The following is a 17,770-nucleotide window of genomic DNA, read 5'->3' as shown; positions in this document are numbered from 1 at the left end:
TGTGGACCTGCAGCCCAGGGCAAAGCCTGAAACTGAACATTTAATTAAAAAAGAAGTTTGTTGCAGTTTTTTGTTTACATTTAGCACTTCATCTATTGGACTTCTTATTTTGGTGGTGGCTTTTAGTGAGAATGGTTACTGGTGGTTCAGAAAGCCGGCCTCATTAATCTTGTATAAATTCTCAGGTGTTAAACCCCATTTACTCTGAATAGACATGTTTTTAATATGCACTTCATCCAATTTATTACATTAGTCTGTGTGCAGCAATTGCCCGCTCCAAATTTTAGTCCTCTGCAAATTTTTAACATTTTCTATCTAGGGATACATCAAAAATGCATAATCTTCCACGAATTAGAAGCAGTGGCAACTGGAATGTCTTGTGGTTTTAGAATCAGCAGCTACGTAATTTACTTAAGATTGTTTATTCCGAGGTTGTGAGCTGGAGGGATACCTCCATCACATTTTTCTCAGCCCCGACAGCTGGTCGGGAGGAAAGAGGTCGTGGCCGATGCAACCCGCTCTTTTGTCTATCACCTTCGAAAAACAACTGAACCATCAGAATGTAACATAGGAAATAGGTCAGCTGTTTGTGCACAAACCGCTTTTTTTAACCATTAACCAGTAAGGTGAGATTCCTCAGGTAATTCGAAACAGGAGAACCACTTTGCACTTTTTAGACCTGCAGGCTACAAGGACTTTTTTCAGTGAAATTGACATGCTCTTCCAAAACCACAGCCCACCAAACCCACACTTTAGAAACTGTCTTTCCTGATACAAAACTTGACTAATTGTTGCAGGGCGGGGTTGCAGACAAAATCACGGATTTTAGCTCGCAGTTCTTGTTTGCGATTGTTCTGATGAAATACATCGACAAAGACGATGTGATGCTCCGTTTCTTTCCTCCATGCACTTATTTTGAAGGAAGTCGATAAAAATATGACTTCCTCTATTTAAAAAAATAAAAGCTGGACGGGTTTACTGCAGGGTCAAGCTGAAGGGGCGGAAACTTTACGACGGACCATGAACGCTGCAAGTTTCAGGGACTGTCAGGTAAGTTTAGAGAGAAAAAAAACAAAACAAAACAGCAAAATGTTTACGAAAAAAAAATCATTTATTCGACAGACGTTCGCCTCGACCAAAAAGTCGCTTGGGATAGTGCCAATGGTATTTACATAACAGACACAGCGTGGTCTAGACAGAGATTGAGAAAAAAAAAGTAGTAGTGAAATATTTTCTTGTCATTTTTAAGGTAGGTTTCTTTATCTCCTCCTCCCCCTCGCTATATTAAGATTTTTAGTATTGGTGGTCACATTTTAGCGTTTGAGCAGCTAGCTGTCCAAAGTTAGCATCCTGCGGTCCTTGACTTCCATGGCGCGCGACCGTGTTAATTGAAAAACGTCCAAGAAAACATGAATTTTCCGCAGCTCATGTTTCTGTCCCTTGCAGGCATGGAGGGCAGAGGGTCTTCCTATGTACACCAGCAGCAACGAGGCTTGCAAACTGTTTGACGCCATTCTGACTCAGGTAGAACACCGAACGCCGTTACGCCGCTTTTTATCGCGACTCTGGTTGACTGGAACCGGGTCTCAGGCGAAGCAGAACTTTGGAGCTGCATTCTCCGGAGCGGCCAGCAGGGGGCGTCCCGAGCGCCGCACACCGGCTTGTTTGTTCCTCGGTCTCTTTCCTTGGGACGTGGTGTTTATTTTGTTCCAAGAGAAAATTGCACAATTGATTTCAGATATGGAGAACACACATCGATTGTTTTCTTTACCACTTAGTGTTGCAATGGCAGTTATGCAAATGTGATCGCTGTTGTTTGTATATAATCAGTAACATTTGTATTTGGAAAGCATTGAGAATTATCAGGCGAGCGACTCTTGTTATTTTGAGATAACGATATAAATCATAAGTAACTCAAACAAGGCAAATGAAATTACGCGCTCAGTTTGGACAAACAAGCAATAAAAATGTTTCAACGTTTGACTTCCTTTGGGCTTCAGTATCAAATGGATAATGGTGAATGGTGTGCTGAAGAACATGTTTTCTTTTCGTGCAGCTGTTTGTCACCACAGTAATGTGTTTTATTAAGACAGAAGTGTTGAAATGCATATGCAGAGCATTCAGACTCCACTATCTACCTCATTTTAGTTTGCTTAATTCTCTACCAAATGTCAAAATGGCAATTACCCAAATGCCAGACTGTACAAGTAGGTTTGCCTATGCGATTATCTCTTTTTTCTTGGTTGCAAAGAATTTGGATTAGTTAAAAAAATGGTATTAAAAATGCACATTGTACAAAGTCATCAAGATATGCCATGATCAAGGTCTCGTCAAGTTTAAGGAATAGTCGTGGCCGTTTGAATGGTGCTGAACTTTGCTAGGGATATGCCTCTCCTGTTCAAAGTAGGTGCCAAACTATATTTAAATGATAAACCATTGCTCCAAAGCTTTATTTCCTAATATATGAGCCAAAAATAAGACCTTTTTTGAATTATTTATATTTATATCACATGACCTGTGCTTTGTTACTTGTGTGTATTGAAGCACCCTGCGGCTTACCAATACACAGGCTATTTCATTATGAATCCCGTTTTATTTCTAGGAGTGCTTAGATTTTATTGTTGCATGCCTATGAAAAAATGAGAGTATCATAGGACTTATCACAGACACCAATTTTTTTATTTTTTATTTTGCATATTCACTTGCACAGTAATAGTCTGTAACTTTTTCACATCTAATTTCATTTTGTTGAACAAACAAGGCTTGAAGTGTTGTTTGCAATGAATTTCATAATAACCCACACTGTGCTGCTGCTACTGTCTCACCTACATTAATGCTATCTCCAGACAACCAGACGAGCTGTCACATCTGTCAATGTTCTACACACAGCCCTATGCTTTCTATCTACAAAAGACTTTTAGACTTGTAAATTACATTTTAGTTTTAATGCATCTTTTAAAATAAGGTTGCATCAAAAAAAAAAAAGAGGTCACTTGGGCTTGGTTGAAGTTAACTCTAGCCTGATGGGCCACCAGGAATGCAATGGCAAGGACTCCTTGGATCATAATTCTTCAACACTATGAAAAATTTCTGTCATGTCAAATTCCATGGGTGCTGTCAGGCGTATATATCCATTTTTTTGCCCTCATAGTTTTCCATTCCCTGATGGAAACTGTATTAGGATGAGCAAAGATGGGAGGGAAAAAAACTCCCTCTTGGGAAATGGTAGTGCAAAGTGCATAGTGCAAAGACAATCTGTCGGCATTTATACCAGGCTATCTAATGTGGTAAAGGTCAGTTATAGGTGTGGCCTACCTAAAAGAGCAGTGTTCTCAGACTAAACTGTGAGCAGTACCTCTCAAACATGTCTTTTGTGGATGAACTGATAAGACTGAAATCAGTCCAGAATCAAACATGGTAGGAAAAAATAGATAAAGTATTCATTACAGTAATACCACACAATTTCGTCTGAATTATTTCTATTTCTATATTCTTATTAGTATTTCTAATGAACAGACAGAATTAGATGAATGTGGTAATGGAATTGGATATGGAAGGCTTTCCAGGTGAAGTGGTCTTTTGACACTAATACTTGCAAATCACAGTTCAAATCCATTACAAAAAAGGCTCCTAATATTTTTTATGGCACCCACTGTGATCACTATGAATATGTGGATGAATATTCAATCAAAGTGTTCTTATTTTAAAAGCGCATGAGATTGACTCACTATGTGCAGCTGTATAGAACTGTGCACTATTATTAGGGGTGGTCACGCTTGCTCTTTACTTTTGTTATAGATTTTCTTGCTGCTTATTTGTTCATCTTTTTATTTTTATTTTGCAGCTATCTTGAAACCCAGTGACATATATCAATTGTCATCATTTATCTCAGTAGGGAAAAGCAGCATGCGTGTCCTGACCTCTCTTTCCCGCTTCTCTCAGTCACTCAGCCACTTGAAAGTGATTGTTTTGTCTTAACTGTTGGCGCTGTTAGCATGGTTTGCTTGCAAAGCTGGTCGGAGCTCAGGAATAACATGCCTTGATGTTTGAGGCAGTGAGGCAAGCAAAGTAAAAACAGGATGCCTGTCTGCATTTGATGGCAGTCAGGATAATCATAAATGATATAGGGTCTTCTTAATATTGACACCCTCTCCAGTTTAGGAAGCGACTGGAATCTGTAGTGAGTGACACAGTTAAGAACTATTTTTTATTTCTCTAAGTGCTGTCAGAAGAGCTGGAGCTTATTAGAAGACAAGTTAATTAATAGAATATTTGATGTGACAGGTAGTATTATGCTGTCACCCATATATTACGATGTGCCTGTGGCAAGTGCTGAATGCGAATGGCTTGTGTGATGCATCAGACTTCCATGGAAACCTTTTAAAATCATGTGTGTGTATTTATGTATATACACATGTGTGTATATACTGTATGTTGTATGTATGTATGTATATGTGTGTGCTCTAAAAAATAAAGGTAACACTTAAACAACAAAATGTTACTCCAAGTCAATCTCAGATCTGTAACATCAAACTGTCCACTTAGGAAACAACACTGATTAATTTTGACTCGTTTTAAGGACATTACATCAAAGTTGGATCTGCCTGTAGTGTATTTTTCCACTTTCATTTTGAATGCGAATCCAAATCCAGGCCTTCATTGGTTCATAAATTTAATTTCCATTGATCCCTTTTGTGTGATTTTGTTGTTAGCACATTCAACTATGTAAAGAACAAAGTATTTAATACAAATATTTCATTCCTTCTGATCTAGGATCTGTTATTGTAGTGTTCCCTTTATTTTTTTGGGCAGTGTATATATATATATATTTACACACACACACACTCATATATGTATATATACAAATATATGTGTGTATGTATATATATATATATGAGAATGTTCTGGACAAATAAATCAGCGATCAATGATATTGATGCTGAAAGGCGGTAAATCAAATCCGAATGTAGTTGTGCCCATGTTTCGTGGAAGGGTTGAAGCTGATGGTAGATGACCAGTCGCACATATGAAGAGATCAATGGATAGTAAGTGCAGACTGATCATGAAAATTAAAAAAAAAAAAACATCTGTCATTAAAGTGTGAGTCAGTGGGGTCTATTTGAAATGAACTGCTGTGCTATATATCATCTATGATACTAGATATGGTGCTGAATCGCATTTCTTGGATCATCTCAGCAATATGTCAAACGAGGCCTCGATCAATATTTCAGTCAGCTGATTTCATAGGCTGAAAACACTCCTGTCAGTGATACCTCCATGTCTTTGTACAGACTGCAGATTAATATAATGGTATGTTATACAGTCTTTCTAAACTACAGCATTGTATTTAGATTCACATGTTAAAAAATATGTTGCAATGTCTGTTAGGGTTCTTATTCTGTGTTATTCAAATTCTAAAACATCAGGTACTTTTGATACAGTCTTTCATTCTTAACTTGTCTATTTACTAAAATTCAATTTCTTTCAGCAATCCACAGCTATTTATATTTTAAAGTATTATTACACAAACACACTCACACACACACACAAACATAGTACATTCCTATATTTTCCACATTCAGTTATATATTGTCCTCTACATTTAACCAGCTTCCAGGCCAGGAGGAGCCTAGGAATCGTACCTGGGACTTTTGGTTTTAAGATGACCACCGTTTTTTTTTGTCACATTTTAATCCATTTGGATTTTTTTTTTACGACGACCCCACAATGTGACATCTGCAGTCTTATTGCAAGATGCATCTTGTTTTTTGATTAGCCCTTGAGTGGAAACATTTAAATGCAGCTTAAATATTAACCTTTAGATTGATATCAGAAGATGTATTTAATGGTGAAGTTTTGTATTGATTAGGCTTCAGGACAAACTGATAAACATTGTACTTTTTCGATTTCAAAAATAAAAACTAATTCTTGAATCAGTGTCAATATTATCCTTTACCCTCTGTATAAATGCATATAGACCCACTTAACTATCAGTGCTCAGTCACCAACGGAAAATAAAAGAATCCAGGAACATGTGAGGGGGAAGGAGGGCACAGTCAACATCTATGGAACTTCCTTCGAATTGTAATAGGAGTTTCCAAGACAGCTCATTAGTCTGTTCGAAGTTATTTCACATCTTTCGACCATGATCTTAATGTGCTTCAGCCAGTCAGCTCTTGAAGTATTTGTGTTACTGAACCGAAAGGTAATTCAAAAACCTGACAAGCCTTGTCCTCAGAACACATGCCCACAAAGATGCAAACACAACAACAAATACAAATACTTCCTTTTTATTTCATCAGTTAATTGTGTGTCTTTTAAGTTTTTTTCCTCTATTAAGAAGGAAATAAAATTATTTATTTCCCGACTCAAAATGACTTTCTTAACATACTGATAATGAGTTAATTAGCTTTGCTTAATTATTTTCATGTGCAATCATTTCATTTTGACAATATGGCAAATTAAGAAGTTTCGCAATTGCACTGCATTCTACTGTAGCTTTGATTGACTGTGTTGAATGGAAAACATTTTGTGTATCGCATCCACGCTTTATTTGCTTTACTCCAGTTTTCATTTATTCAGAGTTTATTCCCCATCTCTCTAACAATCTTTCACATTCACACTGGACCTCTCTAAATGTCATCTTATTTGTCGATAGGTCAACAGCGGTCAACAAGGTGAACGTCTGCTGAAATCAATATGCCTGTACCACTTGGCTTACATATTGTTTAATCCATAAAAGCTGGTTCACAATTGATAGTTTCCTTTGAGTTTGTTGAGGGAAGCAAGATTTTTTTTTTTTTCTCTAAACCAAGGCTTCTTCTTTTTTACTCCCCCTTGCCTACAGTCACATGTCTGTAGTCACCTGTTCATTTCACTGATTACCTCTCCTCTGGACTTGTCTCTTTTTTTTGTCATCCTAGTATGTGATGTGGCGCAATGATGAAACCCTTGGAGGTATAGAAGGATGCTTTTCTGCCATCAAGAGTGCTGACCCTAACTTTGGTAAATACGAAGTGCTATTTTTATATTTATATTTTACTTTTCTTTCCAAAATAAGGCTTCAACAAATTGCTGCGAAGAATAAAGTACAAAAGGAGACAAGAAATTTACCTTTAAAAGTCAGCCGTAAAATTTTGTCTGGGATGAAGGGAAGAGAGCTAAAATTACACGCATCAAAAATAGCGTGTTTGAAAATGACTAATTCCATCTGTACAAAATAAACAACCAATAGGTCAGTTCTTTCAAGGCCTTTCATGCAGCGCTGGAAGCAGAGGGACCTTTAAAGCATCACTGTCGCTTCTCATATTTGGGTCATTAAACATTTTGAAATAAGGGTCACAGAATCTGTGTAATGTCTTCACATAAATACAGGACGCACAAGCCATAAAAAGCAACAAACCTGCTCAGCCAAACAATATTAGGAAACTTCCAAACAGACAATATTGCTGTGGCCTCTGCATTTTTCAAATACATGATTAGACAATGGAAATGTTGCAGACACTTTGGTTATTTAGAAAAGAATAAATCGATATTTGGATTCAACATCACATAATTTGTGAGCGCCTGGCACAATTTATTCTCTGGTTAGAACAGAGCAACGTTTAATTTGCTGCCGGAGAGACTTTCTCAGACTTCGTTTCAAGACGAGAAAATATTGACTTGTTGGAGGGGTTGACTACATAAGAGAATTCTTAGAGGAGTCTGTTTCAACAAGTCATCCATTTTTGGGAGTCTCACTTGTTATCAAGTCAAGGCGTTCTAGTTTCCTCGCATAGCTTTTAAAAAATGCCAATATTCAGTGTTTAACTTTTGTTCTGGTCGGACGGGGCATCCCAGATATGTATAGTTTATTATATATGAACATTGAATTCAAAATGATTATTTGTATTCAACACCACAGCTGATACCAAACCCCTCAAAATTCAAACAATGATATATTTCCATCTATGTTATTTAGTTTTACCCAAATGAAATTAACTTCTTTCTGCAGGTCTTTACAACAACTTAGTTACTTTGTGAGAATCGGTTAGTCACGAGTTCAAACAAAACTTATAAAATAGAAAAAAGTTGTCTCATGAACGCTGTTGAACAAGATTAAATTGACCTTGTCTTGGAACTCACACTACTCTAAATATGGATTCAACATTAATTTACTATCAAAGCATCCCAGGTTTTCCCTTTACAGGGAGTTCACACAAAAGTAAGATATTTATTTGCGTCTGAAATATTTTATGTTCGGGACTCGAATTTATAATGGCACTTTGGTTCGCTTGCATGCATAAATACCTTGCAAATGCATCTGGGTTCGATTTCCCACTATGTCATGATCACGTTTGAGCAACAGCATTGACCATCGTTGGCTCTGTCCACATGTATGGCCTGAAAAGCTTGAAGTCAAGAAGAAAAAGAAAAAAGAAAAGACAATTGTTTTTTGTTTTTTTTCCCCCCTTTGCAGTTATGGGCCATGTGATCAGTACTGGGCTGGAGCTTGTGGGAACAGGGAGCTCCACCCGTCTGGATGAACGTCTGGCCAGCGCTGTCAAGAAAACAGTGGAGCTGGCCAACGGCCAAGACATCAGCCCCCGAGAGAAGCTCCATGTCCAGGCCATGGAGCTCTTTGCTTGTGGGTAAGATTCAGAGGGAAAAATGGAAAGATTCTGGATGGGTGACAGAAATGGATGCCGCAGAGGATTTTTGATAGAATAAATTGGCTCCCTTCTGGCTCAAAATACGGTTACAATGTTCTACCTCATTGATGTTCTGCCTCTGTTTATGTGGTCACAGAGAGGCAGTGATGAACATCGAGATTACCCTGCTCTGCTCCCCAGTATAACTGTCCCCTGGAAAAATGATTGTTCTATTCCCTGATACAGTTTCACATGACATTTCTTCAATGTCATTTTTGAATATTCTTTGTTCATTATTTATCTATTAACTGAAACGTAGGGACTCAAACAAAGCCTCAAAGAGGTGAAATTCTGTTTTAATTGCAAAATACATAATCAGACTGATAATGAAATGCCGTCCTTTTCAGACGGCACAGCAATGCAGAAAAAACGAATCGCAAAATTATTAACCTAAAATAATAATTTACAGTATCACAAAAAAAAAGTGTCTGCGCAAAGCACATTTAATTTAAGATATCAATGATTGTTATTTGTTAAGTATATTTGCTCTTTTGATTCATATTAAGTGGTTTTTGAGCACATTATAGCCTCTAGTAGTAATCTGTTTGATTGTTATCATAAATTTTGATATGAGGCCTACAGCGCTGTCAACATTAGATCCCACTGAAAAATAGATGTTTTGTTTTTCACCCTGCAAGCAGAAAGAGCCTGCTTGTGACTTCAAGAATGCATGTCCTCCTGAAGTCCTCTTTGTCTGCCATCATAAGCTCTGTTGTTTCTTTTTTTTTTTTTGTCTGTTCTTCTATCCTCCTGGCATTTCAGAGTAGACTTTTTTTTTGAGGTCACGTAGTTGTCTTATTCCCACACAAAGTGTACTATGAATTCTGGCTGCGCACTTGTACCAGTCTGCTGCTGTCCTGACTCATGTTTCTTCCAGTAATTTCCCCAAAGCTTGTGATGTCTGGGAGCAAATTATGGTCCACCATCCCACCGACTTGCTCGCCCTCAAGTTTGCTCACGATGCCTACTTCTACCTGGGTGCCCAAGTACAAATGAGAGATTCAGTGGCTCGTGTGCTGCCTTACTGGAAACCACATATGCCTTTGTCCAGGTGGGGAGGATTGTGTGCATTCATGTAGTTTAATAGTCAACGAGTCCAGATATTGTGGGTTTTGAATAGGAGAATGGATTTCACTAAGAAAGTAAACAGAAATGTTCCAGAAATAGTTAAGTTGCAGACTGTGATTGAAGCACACTGTTCCTCAGAGGGTAGCCTTTCCTTTCACCCCGCAATCAATGCAAGTCTTTTCATGATGCCAAGCAGTGAGAGTTAGTGTTCTGTGCCATATCTTTCCTTTTCCCGCACACAGATGAATCAGGCAAAACAGAATCCATTGTTTTATACCTTCAAGCTACTTTTGTATTAGACACAGATCCATACATTATACTCAAATCAGTACTGGTGTGGAAATTGAAGCTCATGTACCAACACAGGAAAAATGCAATATCAGTCATGATCAGATGCTAACTTTAATTGATTAAGGTAACTTAGAATCAGTTTTTACTCCTTTAGACATGCTAACATACTTGGATTTGCTTTTCATGATCCAACTAAATGTATAACTGTACTCGCTTTATTCAGTAGTGAGGGTTTTATTTATATATATGTGTGTGTGTGTGTGTGTGTGCGCGTGTGTGTGTGTGTGTGCGTGCGTGCGTGCATGTGTGTGCGTGCCATCAGCTATCTGAAAGGACTCTACTCCTTTGGTCTGATGGAGACACGATTCTACGACCAGGCTGAGAAAGTTGCCATGGAGGTGAGGCTCTCCTCTCTGATAAACTTTTTATAGAGTGCTACTAATTATTGCAGCTTTGGAGAACTCTGTCACTGCCCAGCAGTTTCGGTCATTTTAATTTGATAAGGGATTTTATTGTTAAAGACCCATTAAGCAGCTCATCCACGCTCATGCCGCCTGAGCCTTCTCGCTGAACATGTATTGAGTAAAGAGTCTTTGAGACAGGAATCTCTTTAAAACAGTGGTGGAGCAGTGGAGAGAACAATAAACGACTATGGCGGTCTTGCCAGAAGCAATTTGAGACCTGTAGAGCAAGAACCCTCAGGGCTACTGCAATTCATCTGTTTTCTAATGGTGGTACCCAGGGGTGAAACAATGCACTGTAGCCACACCATATTGCTATTTAACCAGCCATTGAGACCCCAGAACCCAAGCGGCGGCAGTGGGCCTCCTTGTTTTCTTGACTGTCCTGTCATGAACCCTGAGGGAAATTGTTCTATTTGAGGGGTAAAATTTACATAAATGGCACAGTGGTTAGCGCTCTGGCCTGATACCTCGTCCAGCATCCGCCGGCGACCCTGTTAGCTGGACACGATGGATGGATGGATATTGTTGACTCTTGCCGATTGATGTGCTCATATTATTATCACATAATCTGATGTAATGTTTTCAGAATTCAGGGGAAGAAAAAGAAAATGAAAAAAATGAATTCTAGTATTTACATTCATAAGGGGGAATTATTAAAAACATTCATACTTAATTATATATATTTACAAAGTGTATAAGCTAGAAGGCTCTTTGAGTTTTTGAGTGCATCTTGTAACTTTCCTAATGGTGTGTTTAATGGTAGTTAATTGTGACTTTGCTGCTGCTAATGTCAGTGTTCACTTTTAGTGTGCCATTGTGTGGGTAGCTCCTTCATCATTTTTATTTTATTTTATTTTGCTGCTAGTTGTCTTCTTTTTCCCGCACATCTTTTGTTTGGTTCCTCCTGGGATGTATTGTTTCACAAATCTAAAGAAATAAGTATGTTTAGTATATTTGCTTTGTAATATATAAAGAAAGCTTGTTTCATTTTCTGACAAACAAAAAAAAAGGTACCGGTCGGTTTTATTGCCTTTTCTTTGACTGTTAATCTTAAAGATGGAAGACAATAGCTGCAATTTGATGAAGTTGCTGAAGAGTTATTTTTCATGCAGGTGCAATACTGTATTTTCGAAATAATATTGCTTGTTCCCGGAAACCTCCCCATGCTGTGCAGGGCCTTGCTCTGACTCCAGATGATGCGTGGTCTGTCCACTCCATTGCCCATGTTTACGAGATGAAAGCAGAAATGGACAAAGGCCTGAAGTTCATGCAGGCCAAAGAGAAGGACTGGAAGGTATAATCACTGTTATTCCAATGAACCCGAATAAACTTTCCCAGTTCGCTATCTTTGACAAAGTTCCCCTGAATGATAACAAAACTTCAACAGCAGTAGAAGAAATATTTCAAATAGATCTCATTTCAGATATCTGACATGCTGGCCAGTCATAACTATTGGCACTGGGCACTATACTTCATTGAGAAGGTAAAGATCCTAATGACTTTTCCCAGTCATGCATAGAGGTGGCAGCTGAAATATCTGTAGAAATTATATTTATGACATCTTTCCCCGAGGCTAATTCAACGACGAGATTTGATGATATTGCACAATTAATTTTTTTTTTGTTTGCGTGTGTAAAACGCAGTCTATTGACCCATCTTATCATTCACATTTCCGCACATGTTCCCTCCTCCTACTCCTCCCATTCATTCACAGGGGCAATACGAAGCTGCTCTGGATATATACGACTCCGAGGTTAGTCGGTTGTTTACGTTTGGTCACAGAATGTGTCTGTAAGCTGAGTGCATGTCCAAATACTCAGGGTGATGCCGACTAAAAGGCATGTGTTGAGCATGTTGTGTGTCAAGAGGGCAAATGTAAGCAAATGGATGTCAGAATCAATAAGAGGCGCATGCAAGCCCCAGAAAGCTACCAAAGCTGATGATTCTTTCATTCAGATGCTCTAAAAATAGAGGAGATGAAAATAAAAAATCCATAATGCCCTGTGCAGTACAACAGCCTTTCATAATGTTACTTAACCTTTAAGAAATACCAAAATTCTTACATCACTTTGGATGAAATTCATCAATGTTTAATGATCTGCGTCAGGGGATTCCAGCAGGACATTATGTGCCTGGTGTTCTCTTCCTCTGCAGTATGTCAATTTGCGAGGGCAGTAACATTCATGAATAGAATATCAAAGGCGCATCCTGTCTCTCAAAGGTATTCAGACGCTGTAAAGCCTCGGGATCCATGTTGGACACAGTGGATTCCAGTTCAATGCTCTTCCGATTGGAAATGGAGGGTAAGACACAGGCTGATGTGCAAATCAAAATGAAAGCTTTGTTATAGTACGTCAATGTTTCCATTAAGATTTTTCCTTTCAGGTGTCTGATCAATTCGTTACATGTACATTTCAACACACCAGTGTTGTCAGCCATTGACATTTGGCTGAATCTAGGTCAAGACACTGAGATCAAAATGTTTGATGACAAGCATTGAGAATTACTGAGAACAACCAACATTTGTATTGTTTTGTGTGGCTACCGAAATTCAAGGTCTCCCAAGTCCACAAACAATGGCCTATTCAATTTCAACATTCACATTTTGTGGGTTTCAGTTTTAACACTGGACTTAAACTTCTTTATATTTGTTATGATGTTAAGGCAAATGTCTTCTTTATCATGGTCTATATATAGGTTATGGTTATATAGGTTTTATATATATAAATATGTATATATTACATTGTTTTCCACTGGCAAACAATTAATAAAAAAAACAACATTTTTATGGTGAAAACGTCTGATTTTGAAGTATTTTGCACTTATGTATGTTAAAAAGCATGCTGATACTCAAGAACGACCAGGAGACACTTGTACCAACACGTAGGTGTCCTCTGTTATTAAATCATATTTGAATATTTGCCAAGTATTTTGGTTTTAGAGAACGAGAATGATAATGATGTGTTCTCATCCTTTTTGTCCGATGATCTTTGATGTCACTCATCAGTTTGATTAGAGTTCAAGAGCTGACCTGTATCATTTCATTTTTCAGAACATAAAAATAGGACTTTGCGGAAGACGATGCGGAAGTCCAGTTTAATATCATTTAATCAGACTGTAAATGAGGAGACCTAATCTCAGCTATTATACCTTATTAATCTCAGACAGATGGTCAACTTTAAAATGATCTCGCTACACAAAATGCGTTGGTCATGAGCTGTGCGTTTGTTTGCATGCATGTAGGCGTGTCAGTAAAGGACCGCTGGCGGGAGTTGCTCCAAGTGACACAGCCGCACACCGACGATCACGTGACCCTGTTTAATGATCTCCACTTCCTCATGGTTTCACTCGGAGCCAAAGAGACCAACACCTCTCGTCGTCTGCTGGAGGGCCTAAAGGAATTGGCTAAGTAATTTACGCACCATTTCTCCTCGTCACTGGGTACCTCAGCAGCATCAGCCTTACATAAGAGCCACTCAGGCCTTACATAAAGTGAGACAGAAACAAGGCTGAGTGTGGGATTGAGATGAGTAGCTGATGCAGTCAAGGAAGTCTAAGCTGCAGTCCATCTGAGAGCAGGGTCCTCCCTCGTCAGCAGATGTTGGACCAGCAGATGCAGCCTCCGCTGAGCTTTGTGGTTATAAATGTGTTCTGGCATCCTGACCACAGGCTGTCTGTATTTCCCAATTTTCCTGCACAAAAGCTGCAGCCATTTAAATCCGCATCTTTAAATTGTCATGTTTTTCGTTATTATGCAAGTCACATGAACTTGGGAACGATGCCCCTTTTGGGGGCTGGAGGGGACAGCACCCCCTCAAAAGACTGAAGAGGAAATTATGAGATACCCCGACGTGTCTGCTCTGCTCTCAGCTTTGCATGTATTTTGTGCTTTCATTTACACATGTCATCTTGCTCTATGAATTGGTAGGATCACAGATTTGCATAATCCATACTGCAGTAATGTCAAATACTGTGACTCTAAATATTAACCAGTTCAAGATATGCTTAGGAACCTTTGGTTTCAAACTGAGGTAAAATCTGCTCAGAGAAGCCCCTCACCCTCGACTCAGCTAAAGGGCTGTCTGAGAAGTTACCCGGCAACATCAGGGTTTATTAATCTAATTCACCTGGTCCTTAAAGGGTATTTGTGTAACATTTTCTTGCATATTTCAGTCACAGTGGTGCAGTGGTAGGTGCCAAATCAAGAAGGTCCCTGGTTTGATTCTGGGTGCTTTCCTGTGTGGAGTATTTTCCATGTGTTTCTGTGGGTTTCCTCTGGGTTGACAGCTTTCCTCCCACAGTCCTAAAACATGTAGTGGGTCAATTTGAGATCCGAGGTTGCCAAGACGTGTGAATGAAAGAGTGAATGCTTGTTTGTCTATATATGGCCCTGTGATTGACTTACGGCCCAGGGCAGTCCCTGCCACTCGCCCAGTTATAGCCAGGATAGGCTCCAGCCCCCAGCCCCTCTATTAGTGGTATAGATAATGAATGAATGAAGGAAAAATGATAATAAATCTTTGTTTGGATACTCAATGCCTTTTTTTGTCAGTGAAAACATTCGCAGCAATTCTGTTTGCACAAACTCCATAAAATAGAAATAGTATATGTTCATATGATTTTAAACAAGAACTCTTTGTTTTTCTGGAAATGGTATACATCAAATTGTTTTTTTAAAATGCCCTTAGAAGGAGCAGTGGGTAAGTGTTTCAGGAAGGGGTCTCTTTTCTAGATCATAAATTTTAACAGTGAATTATAAACTTTTGTGACTGTCACAGGTAACCTTGTCATGTGACCCTCTTTGTTGCTGCCTCATGACTCCGCGCACTGGATCTTTCCTATTTGTTACAATAGTATAAACTCGGGAATTTCAATTCCTCTTTCATTACTGTGTTCAAACAACAGCAAGCCGACTGTGCTAGGATCATTTAAGTCTTTCCTGTTCTCAATAGTAGCTGCTCCTAGCTAATGATTCTTTCTGTGTCAATAAACAGGAGTTTTTGTTTTTGTTTTTCTGAAGAAGTGGCTCGTTTGCAAATAAAACCTCTGTTTATCGGTTATATCTGGTTAATTATTCACTGAGATTTTGAAGTAATGCCTCATGATTTTTTTTAGGGATTTTTTTTATTGGATGTTTTGATTATTTTCTTGTTCCAAAATATTTTGTTGCTCACAAGTGAATCGTGAATATCAAAACAATCAGAAGAATTAGCTGACAAAAATTAGGAATATGATTTTTTCATTCAAAAAATGCCTCTTCCTTTTTAATATTATTTTGCCACTAAATATGTTTTCAATATAAGAGATCCTTCTCTTGATCCGTGATTTAAATTTATTTAGTGCGAAATCACATCACTGGTCATTGCACAGCACTTTTTATATGAGGAAGGTCTCTGTTAGCAGTGATACAAGTAGGGACTGTGCATTCAGTCATGACGAAGGCCTTTCAAAGGAGAAATTACCTCATAATGGGACGAATCTTCAAGCTGAAACCGGTCCGGGGGTAGCCAGTCTCTCATAATGCAAAGTTGAAAAATACCCACATACATCCATTGGCGGATAGTAGCATGATCTTTTAAAGGTGTTTGTCCTCCCTAGAGTACCAGAAGACAATCAGCAGCATCAGCTGGCCAGGACGGTGGGTGTGCCCATGTGTCAAGCCCTGATGGATTTTGATGCCGGAAACTACCATCAAACAGTGGATTTACTTTACCCTTTGCGTTACCGCTTGATGAACATAGGAGGCAGCGACGCACAGGTAATTGCCAAAGAAATATCTGGTTCGTATCCGTATTGAAACTACATGAGACTTAAGGCGTATTCAACCTTAAGGCAACACTGTCCTATAATATTGTTCTGGGTGTTCTTCAAAATGACAGATTTTCCCCGTTGTCATGAAAATAGGCCAGGGGTGAGGAATGTCCTACATCATAGCTGCAGTCTTTCAGTGTATGAACATATTGTAAGAGTATGAAACTCTGGCTTCCATCAAATGAATAATGAATCTAGCTGATGGATGATGTTGGACATACAGTATGTATTTTCTTTGCACTTAAGATCCTCTCTAAGGAGCATCAAGCATAGATATGATACAACACTTAAGGGTAGACAGTCTTTGTACGGTACTATGTTGAAATCTTCTTGTGTTTACTAATGTCTTTGTCCACTGTTCATTCGCAGAGGGACGTTTTCAATCAACTCCTAATTCATGCGGCTTTGAAATCCGAGAAGAAATACCACCAGAAACTAGGAAGGTAAAGCGCAATACGTACTTTAGGCCAAATGTAGGGGGCTTTTGTCTTTTTCTGCCTCAGCGTTGTGTGTCTGTGCCGTCCAAGTTTTTCTGTGAGAGGCTTCTGAGAGAATATAAAAGAAAAAGCGGATGTTTGAACCACTCGATTACATCACGAGCCTGTGTAGACGCCGCTGATGTTGCCACTCATTGGAGTTTACTTTTACTGCTGTCTTTCCGCGTGCGTACATAGCGCAGGCTGTGTGCTGCCATTATGTAACTCACATTGCCTGTGTGTACAGCATGTTGCACTTTCATTATTGATCAGGTGAGCCTCTAAGCTTGTAGTCCCACTGAATCTGTGTTGGTCTCTTTGTACTGAATTCTCCCAGATGTCTTCTTGTGGAGCGCGAAGCTGCAAGGCCAAACTCCCTGCTGACTGATCGTCTGATGCAGAGGGCCATGGCTCTCCATGTCTAGAGCTACTGCAAGGTGTGCAAAGTATTCCTCCCCACACAACAGCATCAAAAAGCTGCGGTGACCTGACATGTCATAGCCTGGTTTCAGGGGGACCCCTTAAACCAAGCAGTGCAGGAGCTCAGTAGCTCTCAAAAGCTGAGACTTTCTGACAGCGTTCCTTTCAAAGTCGAGCTCGATGCCTTTTAAGATTGCTTTTCAATTGGAGATATTTGCAGTTAAGTGTAGTCGTTCAAAGATTCTTTTTTTTTTTTTCATTTTTACACAACTTTAACATCAATATTTTCAAATGTGATCTCATAATTATCCTGTAAGCAGTGAATAGGTCTTCAAATGACAGAATGTCAATGTATTAAGTTTTATGTTTTGTGCTAATTTCCAGCTCTACATTAATAATCAGGGATTCCCTTTCTGTACGGTTGCTATGACAGGGTAATAGCAGCACATTATCGGGGCTAAAAAGGCAAATTATGACACTAAACTCATTGTCATGACTCATGTTATATCTGTCCAAGAATAAAGTCCCAATATTACCAGAAAAAAGTCCC

At 38.9% G+C, this 17,770-nt stretch overlaps 1 protein-coding gene across 1 annotated transcript; it reads left to right on the top strand.

The window, feature by feature from the left end:
• The first annotated feature begins 977 nt into the window (after positions 1 to 977).
• ttc38 (tetratricopeptide repeat domain 38) lies at positions 978 to 17,765 on the top strand. Its single transcript, XM_086163548.1, has 14 exons — positions 978 to 1,050; positions 1,447 to 1,524; positions 6,924 to 7,005; positions 8,459 to 8,630; positions 9,568 to 9,741; positions 10,372 to 10,447; positions 11,688 to 11,807; positions 11,937 to 11,996; positions 12,228 to 12,266; positions 12,735 to 12,816; positions 13,757 to 13,922; positions 16,112 to 16,271; positions 16,694 to 16,767; positions 17,138 to 17,765. The coding sequence occupies exons 1-14, from the start codon at positions 1,021 to 1,023 to the stop codon at positions 17,223 to 17,225; spliced, it is 1,401 nt and encodes a 466-aa protein (XP_086019674.1). The 5' UTR covers positions 978 to 1,020; the 3' UTR covers positions 17,226 to 17,765.
• The last annotated feature ends 5 nt before the right edge of the window (positions 17,766 to 17,770 follow it).

This window comes from Fistularia commersonii, chromosome 17 (assembly GCF_037954325.1).
Source record: "Fistularia commersonii isolate RoL2024-O1a breed Wild chromosome 17, RoL_Fcom_v1.0, whole genome shotgun sequence".
Classification (NCBI taxonomy): Eukaryota; Metazoa; Chordata; class Actinopteri; order Syngnathiformes; family Fistulariidae; genus Fistularia; species Fistularia commersonii.
Note: the sequence above shows the minus strand (reverse complement) of the source record. Positions and strands in the feature narration are given on the sequence as shown.

Bases quoted from the DNA above. Each gene is read 5' to 3' on its own strand.
- ttc38 (XM_086163548.1), top strand. From the start codon at position 1,021: ATGAACGCTGCAAGTTTCAGGGACTGTCAG. The intron at 12,267-12,734 runs GTTAGTCGGTTG...TGTCTCTCAAAG, and splicing joins TGGATATATACGACTCCGAG to GTATTCAGACGCTGTAAAGC. The intron at 16,768-17,137 runs GTAAAGCGCAAT...GAATTCTCCCAG, and splicing joins TACCACCAGAAACTAGGAAG to ATGTCTTCTTGTGGAGCGCG.